This window comes from Lissotriton helveticus, chromosome 6, assembly GCF_964261635.1.
Source record: "Lissotriton helveticus chromosome 6, aLisHel1.1, whole genome shotgun sequence".
In the NCBI taxonomy this organism is placed as follows: Eukaryota; Metazoa; Chordata; class Amphibia; order Caudata; family Salamandridae; genus Lissotriton; species Lissotriton helveticus.
Genome location: NC_136067.1, coordinates 1,064,433,068 through 1,064,448,204, shown reverse-complemented (window position 1 = coordinate 1,064,448,204; position 15,137 = coordinate 1,064,433,068). Strand labels below are relative to the sequence as shown.

Genomic DNA, 15,137 nt, shown 5'->3' with positions numbered 1-15,137 from the left:
GCCATTACAATGCAAGTCGTTACAACAACTTGCTGTAGGTGCCAGAAGGTGTTGGATTTAAAATCCAATACCTTCCCTACTGTTGCACAAACTGGAGTTGGAATAGTAAGTTATACTAATCCAAACTACAGTGGCCCCCCTCCAGCAAGTCGTTGTAACAACTTGCGTTGTAATAGCATGCGATGTAACAACGCGTCATTGTAACGACTTGCGCTGTAATGGCATGCGTAGAAAACGCATGCGTTGTAACAAGTGCTATTCGGTATAAATACATAGGGCCTCATTTACAAGGAATTAATGCAGTGCGGTGCTGCAAGCCATTTGACTATGCCACGCTGTGTTGCGTCATATCTACAATAATATGACGGATCCCTTTGCTCTCCCTGCGCTGGCGCACAATTAGCTGCCAGAGTGCAAGTTTGCCTGCGTCAAGGGGAGGATTGTTTTTGTACAGGAAGGGACACCTTCCTGCACAAAAACAATCACAAGTGCTGATTTCTTCGTCCTATGTGTGCTGAAGAATGCAGCACGCATAGAAAGAGGAAAAAAACGAGGAGAAATGAAAACATTTCTCCTCATTGCGCCTGCCTACGCCTCCCTTGGCGGGGCATAGCTTTCTGATGCATTTCCATGTTTACGATTTCTCGTAAATCTGGAAATGCGGCAGAAGCCATGGGTGTTGCGTGGAAACACCCACAGCAACACCCACAGCACTCCCTTTTCACGCAAAGTGTTGCGTGTAAAGGAGCCATATTTACAAGGACACGAAAAGCCACACAGGGTGTCTTTATGTGTCCTCGTAAATATGGGGCAGCAGGTTGTGCCACCGGCTCATCACAAAAAGTGACTTACCTGTGGCGCAAGGGCCTTGTAAATAAGCCCCATATGTCTTCTTTTCCCGATTTTATTTCATGGTTTATGCCAAATCAGTTGTACATTTAATTATCTTTAAACCAGCAGTAATTCAAACATTTATTGAGAGTTTTGAAGAATCACAAGCATTTTGCATCTCTTTCTTTGGTCTGGTGAGGTAGTATAAAGAAATGCTGCTGGTAATTTGAACATGGTACCCACCTATTTTCTCATAAAGAACTGCATCTGTTCTTCTGTAGACTGTCGCAGTCTTTTGATTATCTGCTGATGTAACACACTGTTGATCTTTACTGCTGTACAAAAACGACCTGGATAAAAAATGATAGAGGTATTATTTTTGCTTTGTTTTGGATTTTCTGCATTATCTTGTCTCATTTGATTGATATATTTACTGAAGTCATTATATAAAAAGTTATCACTTTCATTGTAAGCGTATCTTGTCGATAAGTACATAAGAGTATATAAAAGAGTAAATACAAAGTAAGCAATGAAGTTTAATATAAAAGACACAGAAAAAAATCCAATCTAATCCAGCTACTTTTCTGTCTGCTTTGTTCTTGTAGGTGGGTAACACAGTAACCACCAAATATTAAGTCATTTCAAACGTCAAGTAAAATCTCAAAAGCTGCTTTTGTTTTTCTCAGATAGCTGTCGCAAATTTCACAGTTATCCGCCATGAATATTCTCAGTCTCCCACAGAAAGCTTTTTACATGAAGGCTTTTCCTACTGCTTTCTTCCTGTGAGATTACCACATTTTTGTGAAGGATTCAGACTCTTGTCGAAATCTATTTCTGCACTGTCTTGTCTATCAGCCATTGTTTCTTGAATGAAATATGTATCTTCAACAACATATAGTCCAGAGATCATAGCTTGATTGAAACACAAAGGCCCATATTGACTAGAAAAAATATGCAGCTCAGTGCAGCAAATAAAGCTGCTGCACTGCTTTGAGTAAAAGGTAGAGAGCAACATTGCAATATATCTTAGTAAGATAGTGCACAGTTTTGGCAGCCATGCGGCAATGCAGATACCCTTGTGCCATAATGCAAAGGTTTCTGAGTTGTGGTGGCCTTCGTTTCTTCCACAGGAAGGGATCCCTTCCAGTGCAAAAACTATGCTTCAAGGCGCTTCCCACTTTGTGTGCTGCAGAATGCTGCACACATGCAAAGAGAGAAAAAGAAGGAGAAATTGAAACATTTCTCCTTGTTACGGCTGTCTCAAGGAGGAGCAGGATTTTAATGCAAATCCCTATCTACAATTCTTTTTAGATAAGTGTTTGTGTCTGTGTCAAAAACCCATGGGTAGTGACATGGGAATGCCCCTTCACCACCCATGGAGCAAATTAAAGCTAGCGAGAGTGCTTGGAGGCATTGCATTACTTTTGCAAATGCGTTGGATTATAAATACAACCACTAAACTTTGCGTCTGGTTTTTGTTAAAAAAGTAACGCAAACCTGATAAATTTGGACCACAATGTTTTGGACTTACAGCACTACTTTACATATCAACATGTTCAAAGGTAGGTGCATCATTTTATTGAGGCCTTGTAAAAATGCAATGCCACTGCACCACTGTAAGAAAATCAAGTACCAGCGGTGGGCCTGAAATGTAGGAGGGGGACAGGATTCTCAATTTAAATGTATTTTGTTGCATAGAATTCTTGGATAGTTGTGAGAAGACAAAGTATATACTTAGGACATGCACTGCATCACATTGGCTGAAATATTTGGAGTGGGAAGTCTAAGAATATTAGGAGGTTTCACCAACCCTTATCACCAACCCTTTACCATTTAAAACACCCATCTTGTTCCAATGCAACAAGAAAGTCTGCCTGGATTCGAAGATGAGAGAACTCCTATCATCCTGTGCCACTGAGGAATTTCTGAATGCATACTATATATAATCAAGAGAGTGGTCTTCTGAGGACTGATGGCACAAGTTTCCTGTAGACTCAAATGGCTAAAAGGGGTAGCAGCAATGCCTCCGAAGTGTTTTGGCCCATGTGAAACATTTCTTCTGGGGTTGGGAAGCCCATTTACATGCCTGGTAAATTTCAAGCTGACCGGTTAGTACCAGACATTTACTATGAACATGGAAGCTGCATTGTGGCGACAATCCTGAAACAGAATGAAGTGAACTGGAATCTGGGGAACCTGTCTTGAAGAGTTAAGGAATTGTGGGGCATATTACCAAGGGCAAGTATCGCCGCTTTTTCGGCGAATTGTGTCTAGAAAGCGGCGATACTGCTAGATCCCTATTAACAAGGGCATTTTAAAGCCTGGCGCAAGCCCACTTTGCATGTCGGCGATAAACATCGATAATGACATGCAAAGTGGACGTTCCCACGTCCAACCACATGTAAAATGTGGTTGGAGGTGGGAACACCCTATTACCTAGGCAGGCGTTGGGAGAGGGAGACCTGCGATAAACTCGTTTATCGTAGGTTTCCCAACGCCTGCTCTGACCAGGTGTTAGGGCATTGATAACATGGGGGAGTGGATCATAAAGCTGAATCCACCACCCCATATTATCAAGGAACACATTAGCGCGTGAAAACAACGTTTGTTTTCATGCGCTAATGTGCCATATCGCCGACTATCGCCGGATTTCAAATCGCCTACGTGATGCGCATTGATAATTGCGCACTAAAAAGGCGATGTGGGGCCTATTATCAAGGGATTTATGTCCGCTTTTTTGGCTTTAAAAGCCAAGAAAGCGGAGTTAAAATTATCTCCCTATCAGCAACAGGGTGCTAACACGCAAATTCGCATGTTAGCACCCTTTTTCTCTACGCTTCCCCTTGCATCTCTAATGAGATGCAAAGGGGGTGTTCCAGAGAAAAATAATAGAAGAAATGTTGTTAAGCGACATTTCTCCTATTATCAAGGATTTCGCTAACCCTGTTAGTGATGAAAAAAGCAGCGCTAACCGCGGTTAGCGCTGCTTTGTTTACACCTGGTATTTTCCTGACTTAGCCATGATATCCTATGGAAGGTGGATATCATGGCTAAGTTTGTGAGCCCCTATCATCAAGCTAACGCCAAACTCCGAGAGATTATCGTTGGTTTACCAGCGATAATCTCTCATTTGGCAGTTAGCGCGAGGATTTTTATCACTTCTGAGATAAACCTTGCTAATAGCAAGTTATATCTGCGATAATTTCCGGCGATGCTTACGTTAAAAAATTTGTTGCTAAGCCTCGTTAGCGATAAATATCGCTAATCGTTGGTAATATGCCCCTGTGTGTAATATACCAGAACTTGTGGAAAAACATCTGACTTTGTTAAAGGCATAGCGCAAAGGTGGAGGTGGGAAGTTTTGGGTAGAGGTACAGCATAACACAATTGTTACAATGAAAAAAGGATGGGAATTTTCAGCTAGAGTTTGTATTTTGCTTATCCTCTTGGTTGCCTTTCCTCCCCTGATTGTAAACCCCTTGTAGGAGTTTTGAAATAGGTTGCACTTAAACTTTTTTCCACAAGCGTAATCCATGACAAATTTGCATCCTTTTTTGTAGCACCCTAAGAATTTGAAAGGTACCCAGGGTCGATAAATTCCCCTGGAGATAACCATGAACATAACCAAAATATTGCAAAATTAGTTGTTGGGGGGGGAAACGTGGGCTGTGCAATAAAGCATATGTTTCTTTTTTCTAAACCCAGTATCAATTAAAAGTTTGCTAGGCTCTGATCAACATCTTCTCAGTTTTATGAACAAGCAGAGATGTAAAAAAAAACAACAGTTTTTTGACTTTCGTAAGAGGTAGTCCATTATTCCCAATTTGTGTGGTTTCAACCTACTTGCAGTTTATGGTGGAAACAGGGTGACACCTATGGGTGATCTCAGAAATATATACTTTTCTGAAAAGTAGACACAATTCTGAATTCAGGAAGAGGTCGCTTGTATAGATCCCCCAAGGTTTGTCTGATGAAACTAGTCATCAAAATAAAAAAAAGAATGAAATTGAGTAGGTAAAAAACTCGATTTGTGACATATAATCGATTTACAAAAGCAATATATTGTTATATCCAATAGACACTTCTGGTTATGGGGATATAAAAAGTTTGTAGCTTCTCCAAAAACACGCTATACCAAGAGCTGTGCCAATCTTGTTATTAGTTTTTAAGACAAATAAAAATGAATCAAACAGTAGGGATAATGAGTCCAATTGCACCCTAGGACTTATAGTCAAAGCGTCCCCCAATGCTATATAGAATTTTTAGCGAGAGGCCGGGGCTAACGCAAAGTGGTAGCAGGGAAAAACGGTGCAGGCCCCTAATCATTTTGGATGTCAACTAGTAGTAGTTGGGGACCGGCGATGGGATAAGGGTGTCAATGACTTAGACTCTGGAGAGGAATTTGTGGAACTGGGAGAGATAGGCAGCTAAGGACAGGAGGGCATGGGGGGTTAGAAGGAATAGGGAAGGAGATGGGGAGGGGCCTAAGGAGGAGGGGCCCCCCTTATCACAAGTATTCTACGAGTTCAAGGGGGCCAGTGCTGGTCAGAACTGCCGGCTGGCTGTGAGGACCCACGAGAGGTGGGGGGTCAGTCAATCTGGAAAATAGGTGTTTCCAGGTTTGGGCCACAGGTCAATGGCACAGGACTGGTGCCTCCTCCTGGCAGACGGCCACCACAGTCTCAGCTCCCGCTCAATGGATGAAAGTGGACTTCCAGGCCACAACAGTGGGGGGTAATGGAAGCTTCCACCATTGTGATGGAGCGTTTGGCCAGAAGAAGGGCCATATCTAAAAATGTAGTTGTCTTTTGAATTTCAGGATAAGACATGATGCCTAAGGCACAAAATCACCTATTACTCTGACCCTCACAAGGTGAAGGAGAACCTCATCCCAGAAAGACCAGATATGGGGGCAGTCCCAGAGGATATATTTCAAACTGGCATCTGGAGCAGAAGATCTGGCACACCCATCCGAGGCTCTCAGGAAGATCCTGGAAATGCGCAGGGGGCAGAGATAGGCCTGGTGAAGCACGTAAAAGTACGCAGATGTTCCTGGAGATCGGTATTCCTTTAGACCCTCCTCGGATAGGCCAGAGCACAGGCCTATTCCTTCTCATGGAGGGCCCTTCTGAACTCTGAACTCCTATGTCTCTCTGAGGGCCTGGAGGATGAACCGGAAAGAATCTGTAAAGGAGTGGGCCAGCTGGCTGATCACCCAGCGACTACCTCCCGTAGTGTAAATCGCATGGAGTATGGATGATTGGGGGAGCTCCTCACCCAGATTCCCCCAGAGGTCATGTAGGGTGCCGACCACTGTGACATAAATCAGAAACTGGCCTTCGTGAAGGCAAAATTGGTCCCTTAGGGCAGCAAAGGACTGGAGCTGGCCATTCTCATACAGGTCCCCCAGTCTGGCCAGCCTGAGCCCAAGTGTGTAGCTGACGATCAGTCATATAGCCACCCTGGGCCCATAGTCCCAGATAGGGATGGCTGCTCCATATTGGGCCACTGGACAGATGAGCTGCTGAGCCCTGCAAAAGCAAGCGAGCGCCACTTAAAACACTTGTGAAGAAGATGGAGCAACCGGGTTCCAGGAAACATGCACTGAAGCAAGGATGCTATGGACCATGGTAGGCTAGAGAAGCACGTATTCACTTGAGTATCTGTCGGCCAGCCTACATGTGGGCACTGGTGCTGGACTGCTAGGAAATAGTGTTCAAAATTGGGGGTGCAGAGTCCTCCTTTGTTAGGGGGAAGCTGGAGCTTCAAAAGTGCTACTTGCCATTGTGGGGGTTTGCAGAATAGTACATGAGATGGTAAAGCATCACCATCTCAGAAACGGAGATCCTGCCAGCTATGTATGTCGAGAGAGATTGCCAGAACATCACCTGATAGTGGAGGATTGTACAGCCGCTGTGAAGTTGGTATACAGCAGGTCTACAGTAGTGTGAAAGACACGGTTGCCCAGGTAATGAAAAGACGTTGTCTTCCCCGTGGACAGGGCCTTCCCAAGGTCAAGATGCATCAGAAAAAATGCCAGAGACAGGAGAAACTTGCATGATTTGTGCCAACTAACCTGGAGGCCTGGAAGATCACCAAACTCGGGCAGAAGCTGGGCAATCATAAAACAAGTGACACTGACATCCCTAAGGTAGATAAAGACGTTGTTAGCATACAATGAGATGGCATGGATAGTGTCTGTAAGAGGTATGCCCCAGCAACCTGCTCGGTTGCCTGACCATAGCCCTAGGCGGCAAGGGCTCTATTGCTATGGCAAAGAGAAGAGGGGACATTGGACAGCCCCATCTCATACCTCTGCACACCGGCACAGACCCAAACAATTTGTTTGCCTTAACATATTGAATACTGGGGGACCGGTAGAGTATATGGATTACATGGTTGAAGCGGCATCCGAATCCAAACCTTTCCAGTATCGCAAACAGGAAGTCCCAGCACAGTGTGTCAAAGGCCTTGTGAAAGTCCAGAACAAAAGCAGCTGTTCCAGGTAAGGAACTCCACGTCGCCTCCATAACGCTAAATAGGCGGTAGAGGTTAAGGTAGGTGTTCGTGGCAGGGGTACACCCATTCTAGTCAGTATGAATTAAACAAGGGATAATGTGGTGAAGCCGGTCAGCTTAGACCTTGCTAAGGATTTTGTAATCCATGTTGAGCATGATGGCAGTCGGACGGTACAAGGCCAAATTGGTTGGGTCCTTCCCAGATTTTGGTAGAGACACTAGTTCAAGTTCAAGTTTAGAATTTGTATAGCGCACTACTCACCCAGAGGGTCTCAAGGCGCTTGAGGGAGGGGGGTGCTTTACTTATTGAATATCCAGGTTTTAAGTTGTTTTCTGAAGGAGAGGTGGTTCTGTGTAAGGCGAAGGTGGGTGGGGAGAGAATTCCATGTTTTGGCCGCTAAGTAGAGAAGGATCTTCCTCCCATGGTGGATCTATGGATGCGTGGAATTGCGGCGAGGGCTTGATTGGACGATCGTAGTTGGCGGGTGGGGTTGTAAAAGGACAGGCGTGTGTTGAGGCATTCAGGTCCTAGGCCGTAGAGGGCTTTGTGTGCGTGGGCGAGGAGACGGAACGTAATTCTCTTGTTGACGGGGAGCCAGTGGAGGTCTTTCAGGTGGCCGGAAATGTGAGCTTGGCGGGGGATGTCTAGTATGAGTCTGGCTGAGGCGTTTTGGATGCGTTGAAGTTTTTTCTGAAGTTTGGTTGTGGTTCCGGCGTAAAGGGTGTTTCCGTAGTCCAGTCGGCTTGTGACCAGTGCATGGGTGACCGTCTTTCTTGTTTCGGTGGGGATTCAACAGTAGATTTTTTTGAGCATGCGTAGGATATTGAAGCATGATGATGAGACGGCGTTAACTTGTCTGGTCATCGAGAGGGAGGAGTCCAGGATGAAGCCCAGGTTACGTGCGTGGTCCGTAGGTATGGGTGCGGTTCCCAGGGCCGGTGGCCACCATGAGTCGTCCCAGGCGGAGGGATGAACCTAGTATGAGGACTTCCGTTTTGTCCGAGTTCAGTTTTAAACGGCTGTTCTTCATCCATTCGGCTACTTCTTTCATCCCTTCGTGTAGGTTGGTTTTGACGGTGTTTGGGTCTTTGGTGAGGGAGAGGATCAGCTGGGTGTCGTCTGCATAGGAGATGATGTTGAGGTTGTGTTGGCGCGCGATGGATGCGAGGGGGCTCATGTATACGTTGAAGAGGGTGGGGCTGAGTGATGATCCTTGTGGTACGCCACATAAGACTTCGGTGGCCTCAGATTTAAAAGGGGGGAGGCGGACTCTCTGGGTTCTTCCGGCGAGGAACGAGATGATCCAGTCCAATGCTTTTCCTTGTATTCCGACGTTGCTGAGGCGTTGTATGAGGGTGCTATGACAGACGGTGTCGAAGGCTGCGGAGAGGTCAAGTAGGATAAGGGCGGCTGTTTCTCCGTTGTCCAGTAGAGTTTGAATGTCGTCTGTTGCTGCGATGAGTGCGGTCTCTGTGCTGTGTTTGGCTCGGAAGCCGGACTGTGAAGGGTCGAGGGATTTGTTGGATTCGAGGAAGGCGGCGAGCTGACTGTTGACGGCTTTCTCAATGACTTTGGCTGGGAATGGGAGGAGCGAGATGGGGCGGTAGTTCTTAAGTTCAGTGGGGTCTGCTGTGGGTTTCTTAAGGAGGGCGCTGAGTTCGTCATGTTTCCAGCTTTCCGGGAAGGTAGCGGAGTTGAGGGAGCAGTTGATGACGTCTCGGAGATGGGGTGCGATAATGGAGTCTGCTTTGTTGAAAATGTGGTGGGGACATGGGTCGGTTGGTGCTCCTGAGTGGATGGAGTTCATCAGGCGGATGGTGTCTTCAGTGGTTATTGGGTTCCAGGCGCAAAGATTGTTGGAGGGGGGTTTTGGTTCAGAGGTGGGAGGGGTTGACTGGTCTTCGGGCTGGTTTTCAAAGCTGTTATGTATGTCAGCGATTTTGTTGTGGAAGAATGAGGCTAGGGAGTCGCAGAGGGCTTGGGAGGGAGTGATGTCGTTGGTGCTGGTGGCGGGGTTGGTAAATTCTTTGACGATGTTGAATAGTTCTTTGCTGTTGTGGGCGTTGTTGTCGAGTCGATCCTTGAATGCTGATTTCTTGGTGGAACGGATCAGTTGGTGGTGTTTGCGGGTGGTGTTCTTGAGGGTGGGCATGTTGTCAGTTGTTGGGTTTTTTCTCCAGGTTTTCTCGAGGGTGCGGCAGAGCTTCTTGGATTTCTTAAGGTCATCGTTGAACCAGGGGGCTTTTTTGCTACCCTGCTTGATTTGATGGTTTTTCAAGGGTGCTAATTCGTCAGCGCTGTGGGTGATCCATTGTGAGAGGTTGATGGCTGCAAGGTTTGGGTTCGATGATTTTGGAGGAGGGTTTTGGTGTAGTGATGTGAAGAGTTGTTCGAGGGTGATTTTATTCCAGTTTCTGCGGGGAATTGGTTGTGGGTGGTTGTGGGTTGTAGTCTTTTTGTAGTTGAAGTGAACGCAGCTGTGGTCCGTCCAATGGAGAGCTGTGGTGTGATTGAAGGAGATGTGCTTGCTGGAGGTGAAGATTGGGTCGAGCGTGTGCCCGGCGTAGTGGGTGGGGGTGTCAACAAGTTGTTTGAGTCCGAGATTGGCGAGGTTGTCCAGAAGGATGGTGGTGTTGTTGTCGTTATTCTTTTCCAGGTGGAAGTTGAGGTCTCCCAGTAGAATGTAGTTCACGGAGGGGAGGGCGTGTGGGCTGATGAAGTCAGTGATGTCTTCGCAGAATTGTGTGCGGGGTCCTGGTGGCCTGTAGATGAGGGTGCCTCTGAGTGTGGTATTGGGGTCGGTGTGGATCTGGAAGTGAAGGTGTTCGGCGGCTGCGAGGTAATCGTCGGAACTGGTCGTGATGCGGATGGTGTTCTTATGGACGATGGCGATGCCTCCTCCTGTTTGGTTGATGCGGTCCTTACGGATGATCTTGTAGTCGTCCGGGATGGCTATTGCGATGTCGGGTGCTGAAGAGGCGTTCATCCAGGTTTCTGTAAGAAAGGCGACGTCCGGCGATGTGGTGTCGAGTAGGTTCCAAAGTTCAATGGCGTGCCTGTGGACCGAGCGGGTGTTGAGCAGGATGCACTTCAGGTGGTTAGTGTCGGAGCTCTGTTTGGAGTTTGAGGATTTGGTGTGTGTTCTGATGCATTCGAACTTGCAGGAGTGGCAGGTGAAGGGTCCATGGGTGTGCCCTGGGCGGCTTGGTAGCAGGTTGGGAGACGGCCGGGGTTAAGGGCTGAGAGGGTCGCGGCGTCGTACGATATGCGGGTGGATTGGATTTTGCGGGGGCCAGGGGGTCTGGCGCTAGGCACGGTCCAGGCGCGGACGGGCGCAGATGGGCTTACCTTTGGCGTACCTTCGGCGCGCATAGGGCGCGACCGCTGCGCGTGGACGCTGCGCGCGAATGCATCTGTCATATGCGGATAGTGGAGGGGAGGGGCGAGGGAGGGGCAGCTGGGAGGCGGGAGCGTGGGGGAGAGCCGGGCTGGGATCAAGGCACAACAACAATCAACAAGATGGCAGCAAGCCAAAAGTGAAACAGGGCGAGATTGGGGGCACAGCCTTATAAACGCTAATAACTGTCCAGAGGCACTGGCCCAATAATTAAATTAAATTAAATCAGGCAAAGCGAGCAGAGCACAAATGTAAAATTAATGCACAGCAGTCTAGCGCTAAAGCGCTACGAAAATGCAAAGCGAGCACTGCACAGGCACAATAATGAGCAGTAAGCAGTGCGCAATTAATTAATTCAGTGGCAATGAGCAGTCTGGTCTGGCAGGGAGCAGCGTGAAGGAGCGACCGCTTCTGAGGAGGCAGGACGGTCACAGCGCTTCCAACGATCGTGCAGAGCCTCAGTATCAGTGGGAGGGAGGGGCAGCTGGGAGGCAGGAGCGTGGGGGAGAGCCGGGCTGGGATCAAGGCACAACAACAATCAACAAGATGGCAGCAAGCCAAAAGTGAAACAGGGCGAGATTGGGGGCACAGCCTTATGAGCCCCCATTATGGTCAAAGTAGTCAGCTGCTATGCTGCCTGAGACTGCATCCCAGAATGTGGGGTCCTCAAGGGCAGAAGGTTGCAAGGGCCATGTGGGGTTTGGAGAAGGTAGCCTTCCCATCGCACGTCTACTGTCACATACTATGATCAGATGATTCTCTACCCCAATAATCATGGGAGGAAACAGAGGGGCACAGGGTCTGGGAACCAAAAAGCCAGTCTAGGTGCATAAACATAATGCAATGGGAAATAATTAGAATAGAGACAACTGAGCAGCACCTTATTGTTAGAAATTGGGCCTATAGTTGGCAGAGGTATAAACCCTGTCTAAGTAGGGACCCACACTCTAATTGTAGTACACAGCGTTTACCTGTGCTCACCCTCTAGAAGCTTAGCACAGAGCAGTTAGGCTAAACTAAATAGGCGATGTCTAAATTATTTGTGGGCACACACACAACCAGTAAAACAGTGAAGGCACCACTAAACTACTCCAAACCAGTTTAGAAAAACAGCAAATATTTATCTAGTAAAACATGAACCAAGAGGACAAAAATCAAACATACACAAGTCAAGATATGAAATTTTTGAGATTGTAAGTGGGGAACCTTTTTTGCATATTTGGTGGGCATATCCTGTCATTCAGTCTTTCTGGGTATAGATACAGAGTATAATGCAAGCCATCACCAATGTCTACCTTCCCCGCCAGCCACAGATGTTTTTATTGGGCGATCCAAAGGCCGATTGCATTTTTCCCTCAACGACCACTCAGGGCCGTCTTATGTCCCAACTACTCCTTGCAGAATGGCTTTGTGTGGCACAACTGTGGAAGAAACCTCTTCTGCTTCTGTAAATATATGTCGGGAGAAGGTTTGGGCGGGCAAATTTGATGCAAGCTGGCGCCACTTCACCACCTACGCTAAGCAATTTCAATGAACAGGAGGTCTCCATAGGTGGATTTCACAAACATTACATGCATCTGATATTCATATTCCGACTTCTTCAGATGACGGCTCTGCTGAACTGTGAACACTTTGTGGGGGACTGGGGTGGTAATTGTTTTAGCTAATGCTTCCCTTTGTACACGGATGTATGTGATTTGGTCTTTCCACTAAGTGTGAGTCTGATATATTATCTTGGGTCTTGTTAACTGTTTTCATTTGAAAATGCAAAATATTTTTTTTTTAAAGTCTATAGCTCGAACTGGGGCTATCTGGTCGCCCTTGACCGGGTCAAAAGTTTAGTCTGACCACGATGGAGCACGGGCCTGCTACAGGAGTCACGCAGACCCCCTTACAGTATAACTTGGATGCATCGGAAATCGAAGACGGTGCATCACAAAGAGGAGGTGAGGCATCGCAGATGTAGCTGATGCCTCGGTTCCTTAAGGCATTGCAAGGTTGTTTAAGTTTTAACTCCAGGGTATGATGAGTTGCGCAGAGGAGGTGATTTGTCGGTTGCTGGTGCAAGGCCTCAGTTCTGTAAGGTGGCACAGTGTCAATGATGTGTCATTGTCAAGAGTACAGTGGGATGAAGTCGAACTGCTGTTCTGAAATCGATGCGTCGGTCGATATCCACGCGGGCCGTGGATGCGTCTGAGTCGAGACGGTGCACCACGGATGTTGTTGGCATGGTGTCCAAGGCTCATGCTGTGGTGCTTCTTCGGAGGCGCTACAGCAAAGTCCGGCCTGCTTTGAACATCGAGGTCAGTGCGTCGCACACTCTGCAAGTGGAAACCACAGCTTTGGTGGAGGCAGCGGCAATTGTTTGGCAAAGTTGGGGCTGCATTGAACGTCAAGGTTGGTGCATCGCACACTCTGCGAGCGGTGACCACGGCCTCAGTGCAAGTAGCAGCAATGCGCCAATTTCACAGGGTTGCCCCAGTTCCAAACTGACACTCTGGAGTCGATGCATTGGTTTCTTGGTTGCAACACCAAATTCAACTCCATGGGCCCAGGACTGGATTTAGCACCACTTGGCAGTGCAGGGCTCACAGCAGAGAAGCCCAGGCACTGGCCGCAAGAGGCAGGAGAAGTCTTTGATGTCCCCGAGACTTCAGCAACAGGAGGTAAACTCAGCCAAGCTTTTGGAAAACCTTTAGAAAGCAAAACTGGGAATGAGAAAATGTATTTGAGTCCAAGTACCTCACACCACCATGGACTCCCCTGGGTATTTTTATTTTAAAAAAGTCTGGGTATAGTAAGTATCCCTAGGTGACAACCGAGTTTTGGCCTAAATACCGCAGCTACCCACATCACCAAAATAGGTTAATGGTGAAAATAAGGGATGTATGACGGTATAGCGAAGCCATTAGGCCGAAGGCTCTAGTAACTAAAGCATTTGTTTGAAGCTAGAATTATCACACCAGTTTCTTGAACGAAGTATATCAGTACAATGGCACGTAGTGTGCTACCTAATTAAGAATAGCAATGAATGCCCCAATCTCACCGGTGTCTACAGGTGTTGCAGGTAGGTCTGGTTGAGGTGCCGACTCATGAACACTCCGTGGTCCTTGCCTCAGCCGCTGTCTGAGGCAGAGAAGGTGCTAGCCACTTCTGCTCCATGTGTGCCACTGTGCCACAGGAATTGTGCTGGGTGTTTTGGGCAATTGCACTCCACCCTTCCCCTTAAACTCCCTCATACCCTTACCGTAAACCCCCCACATCCTTTGCCCTAAAACTGCCCCTTCCCTTAGCCCTAAACCACCCTCCCCCTTAACCTAAAACCACCCCTACACCCTTTGCCCTAAAACTGCGCCTTCCCTTAGCTCTAAGTACCCCTCCTCCCCTTAACCTAAAACCGCCCCTTTCCTTAGCCTAAATCCGCCCTTTCTCTTAAGCTAAAACCGTTCCTTGTCTTTACCTAAAAACACCCCTTCCCTTAACCTAGACCCACTCCTTCCCTTAACCTAAACCCGCCCCCCCACAATCGAAAACCACTTCTACCCTTAACCTAAAACTTCCCCTTCACTTAGCCAAAATCCACTACTCCTCTTAGCCTAAATCCGACCCTTCCCTTAACTTAAATCCGCCCCTTCCCTTAACCTAAACCCGCCCATTACTTTAGCCTAAAACCGCCAGCTTCGTTCCAGTGACTGATTCGGGATAAAGACGGGTGTACTAATGACGCCGTTGTGATGCTGCTTTCATTCTAAAAGCTTTTGCGATAAAGCCTTTGTTAAAAAGTACGTTTCCCGAAAATGAGATGTCTCCTCATTGCATTTTGGGTTCTGTTGTGTTATTTGCTCTAGGCCAAGCCACTCAATTGGAGTACAATTTTTATCGAGAGAGGTCTGGTAATACAGAATACTAGAACATTTGTTATTATCAATTGAATTTCTTTCAATTTTTCACTTCCAAGTGCAATCCATTGTGCAAGAAAGACATAAATGCTCTCGGAATTTCATGACAGTGTTGGCGACCCCATATTTAGATGTTTACAAGCAGCCACTCTTCCTAAAATCAGTATCTATGGGAACAAAAATAAAAACCTAAGCTTCCTACAATACCCATTTTTCATTCATTATATTTTACCAAATGAATTGCTGCATGGTCGGTACACAAGTAAATATCATTATAAACTACAGCTCAGTTGTTGGCTCTGGGTAACACCTGTTTTTGAAAAACCAATAAACACTATATATAACTGCACCCAAAACGATGTGCTGTGCATAACAACATATTATTTTTGCAAATTGACCATTGAGGCAAACAATTACAGATTATTACATTGTTACCAATTGCTAGTTTTTCTTACATATTTTCATATTTTTTTATTTCAACTATTAGTTTA

General features: G+C 46.8%; 1 protein-coding gene across 1 annotated transcript in view; it reads right to left on the bottom strand.

Annotated features, from left to right (window-relative positions):
• The window catches only part of PLG (plasminogen), a 301,774-nt gene that overhangs the window by 217,409 nt on the left and 69,228 nt on the right, over nucleotides 1–15,137 (bottom strand). Inside the window, exon 3 of the mRNA XM_078648716.1 lies at nucleotides 1,075–1,181. Coding sequence (XP_078504842.1) covers nucleotides 1,075–1,181 — 107 coding nt within the window. The remainder of the gene's footprint in view (nucleotides 1–1,074; nucleotides 1,182–15,137) is intronic.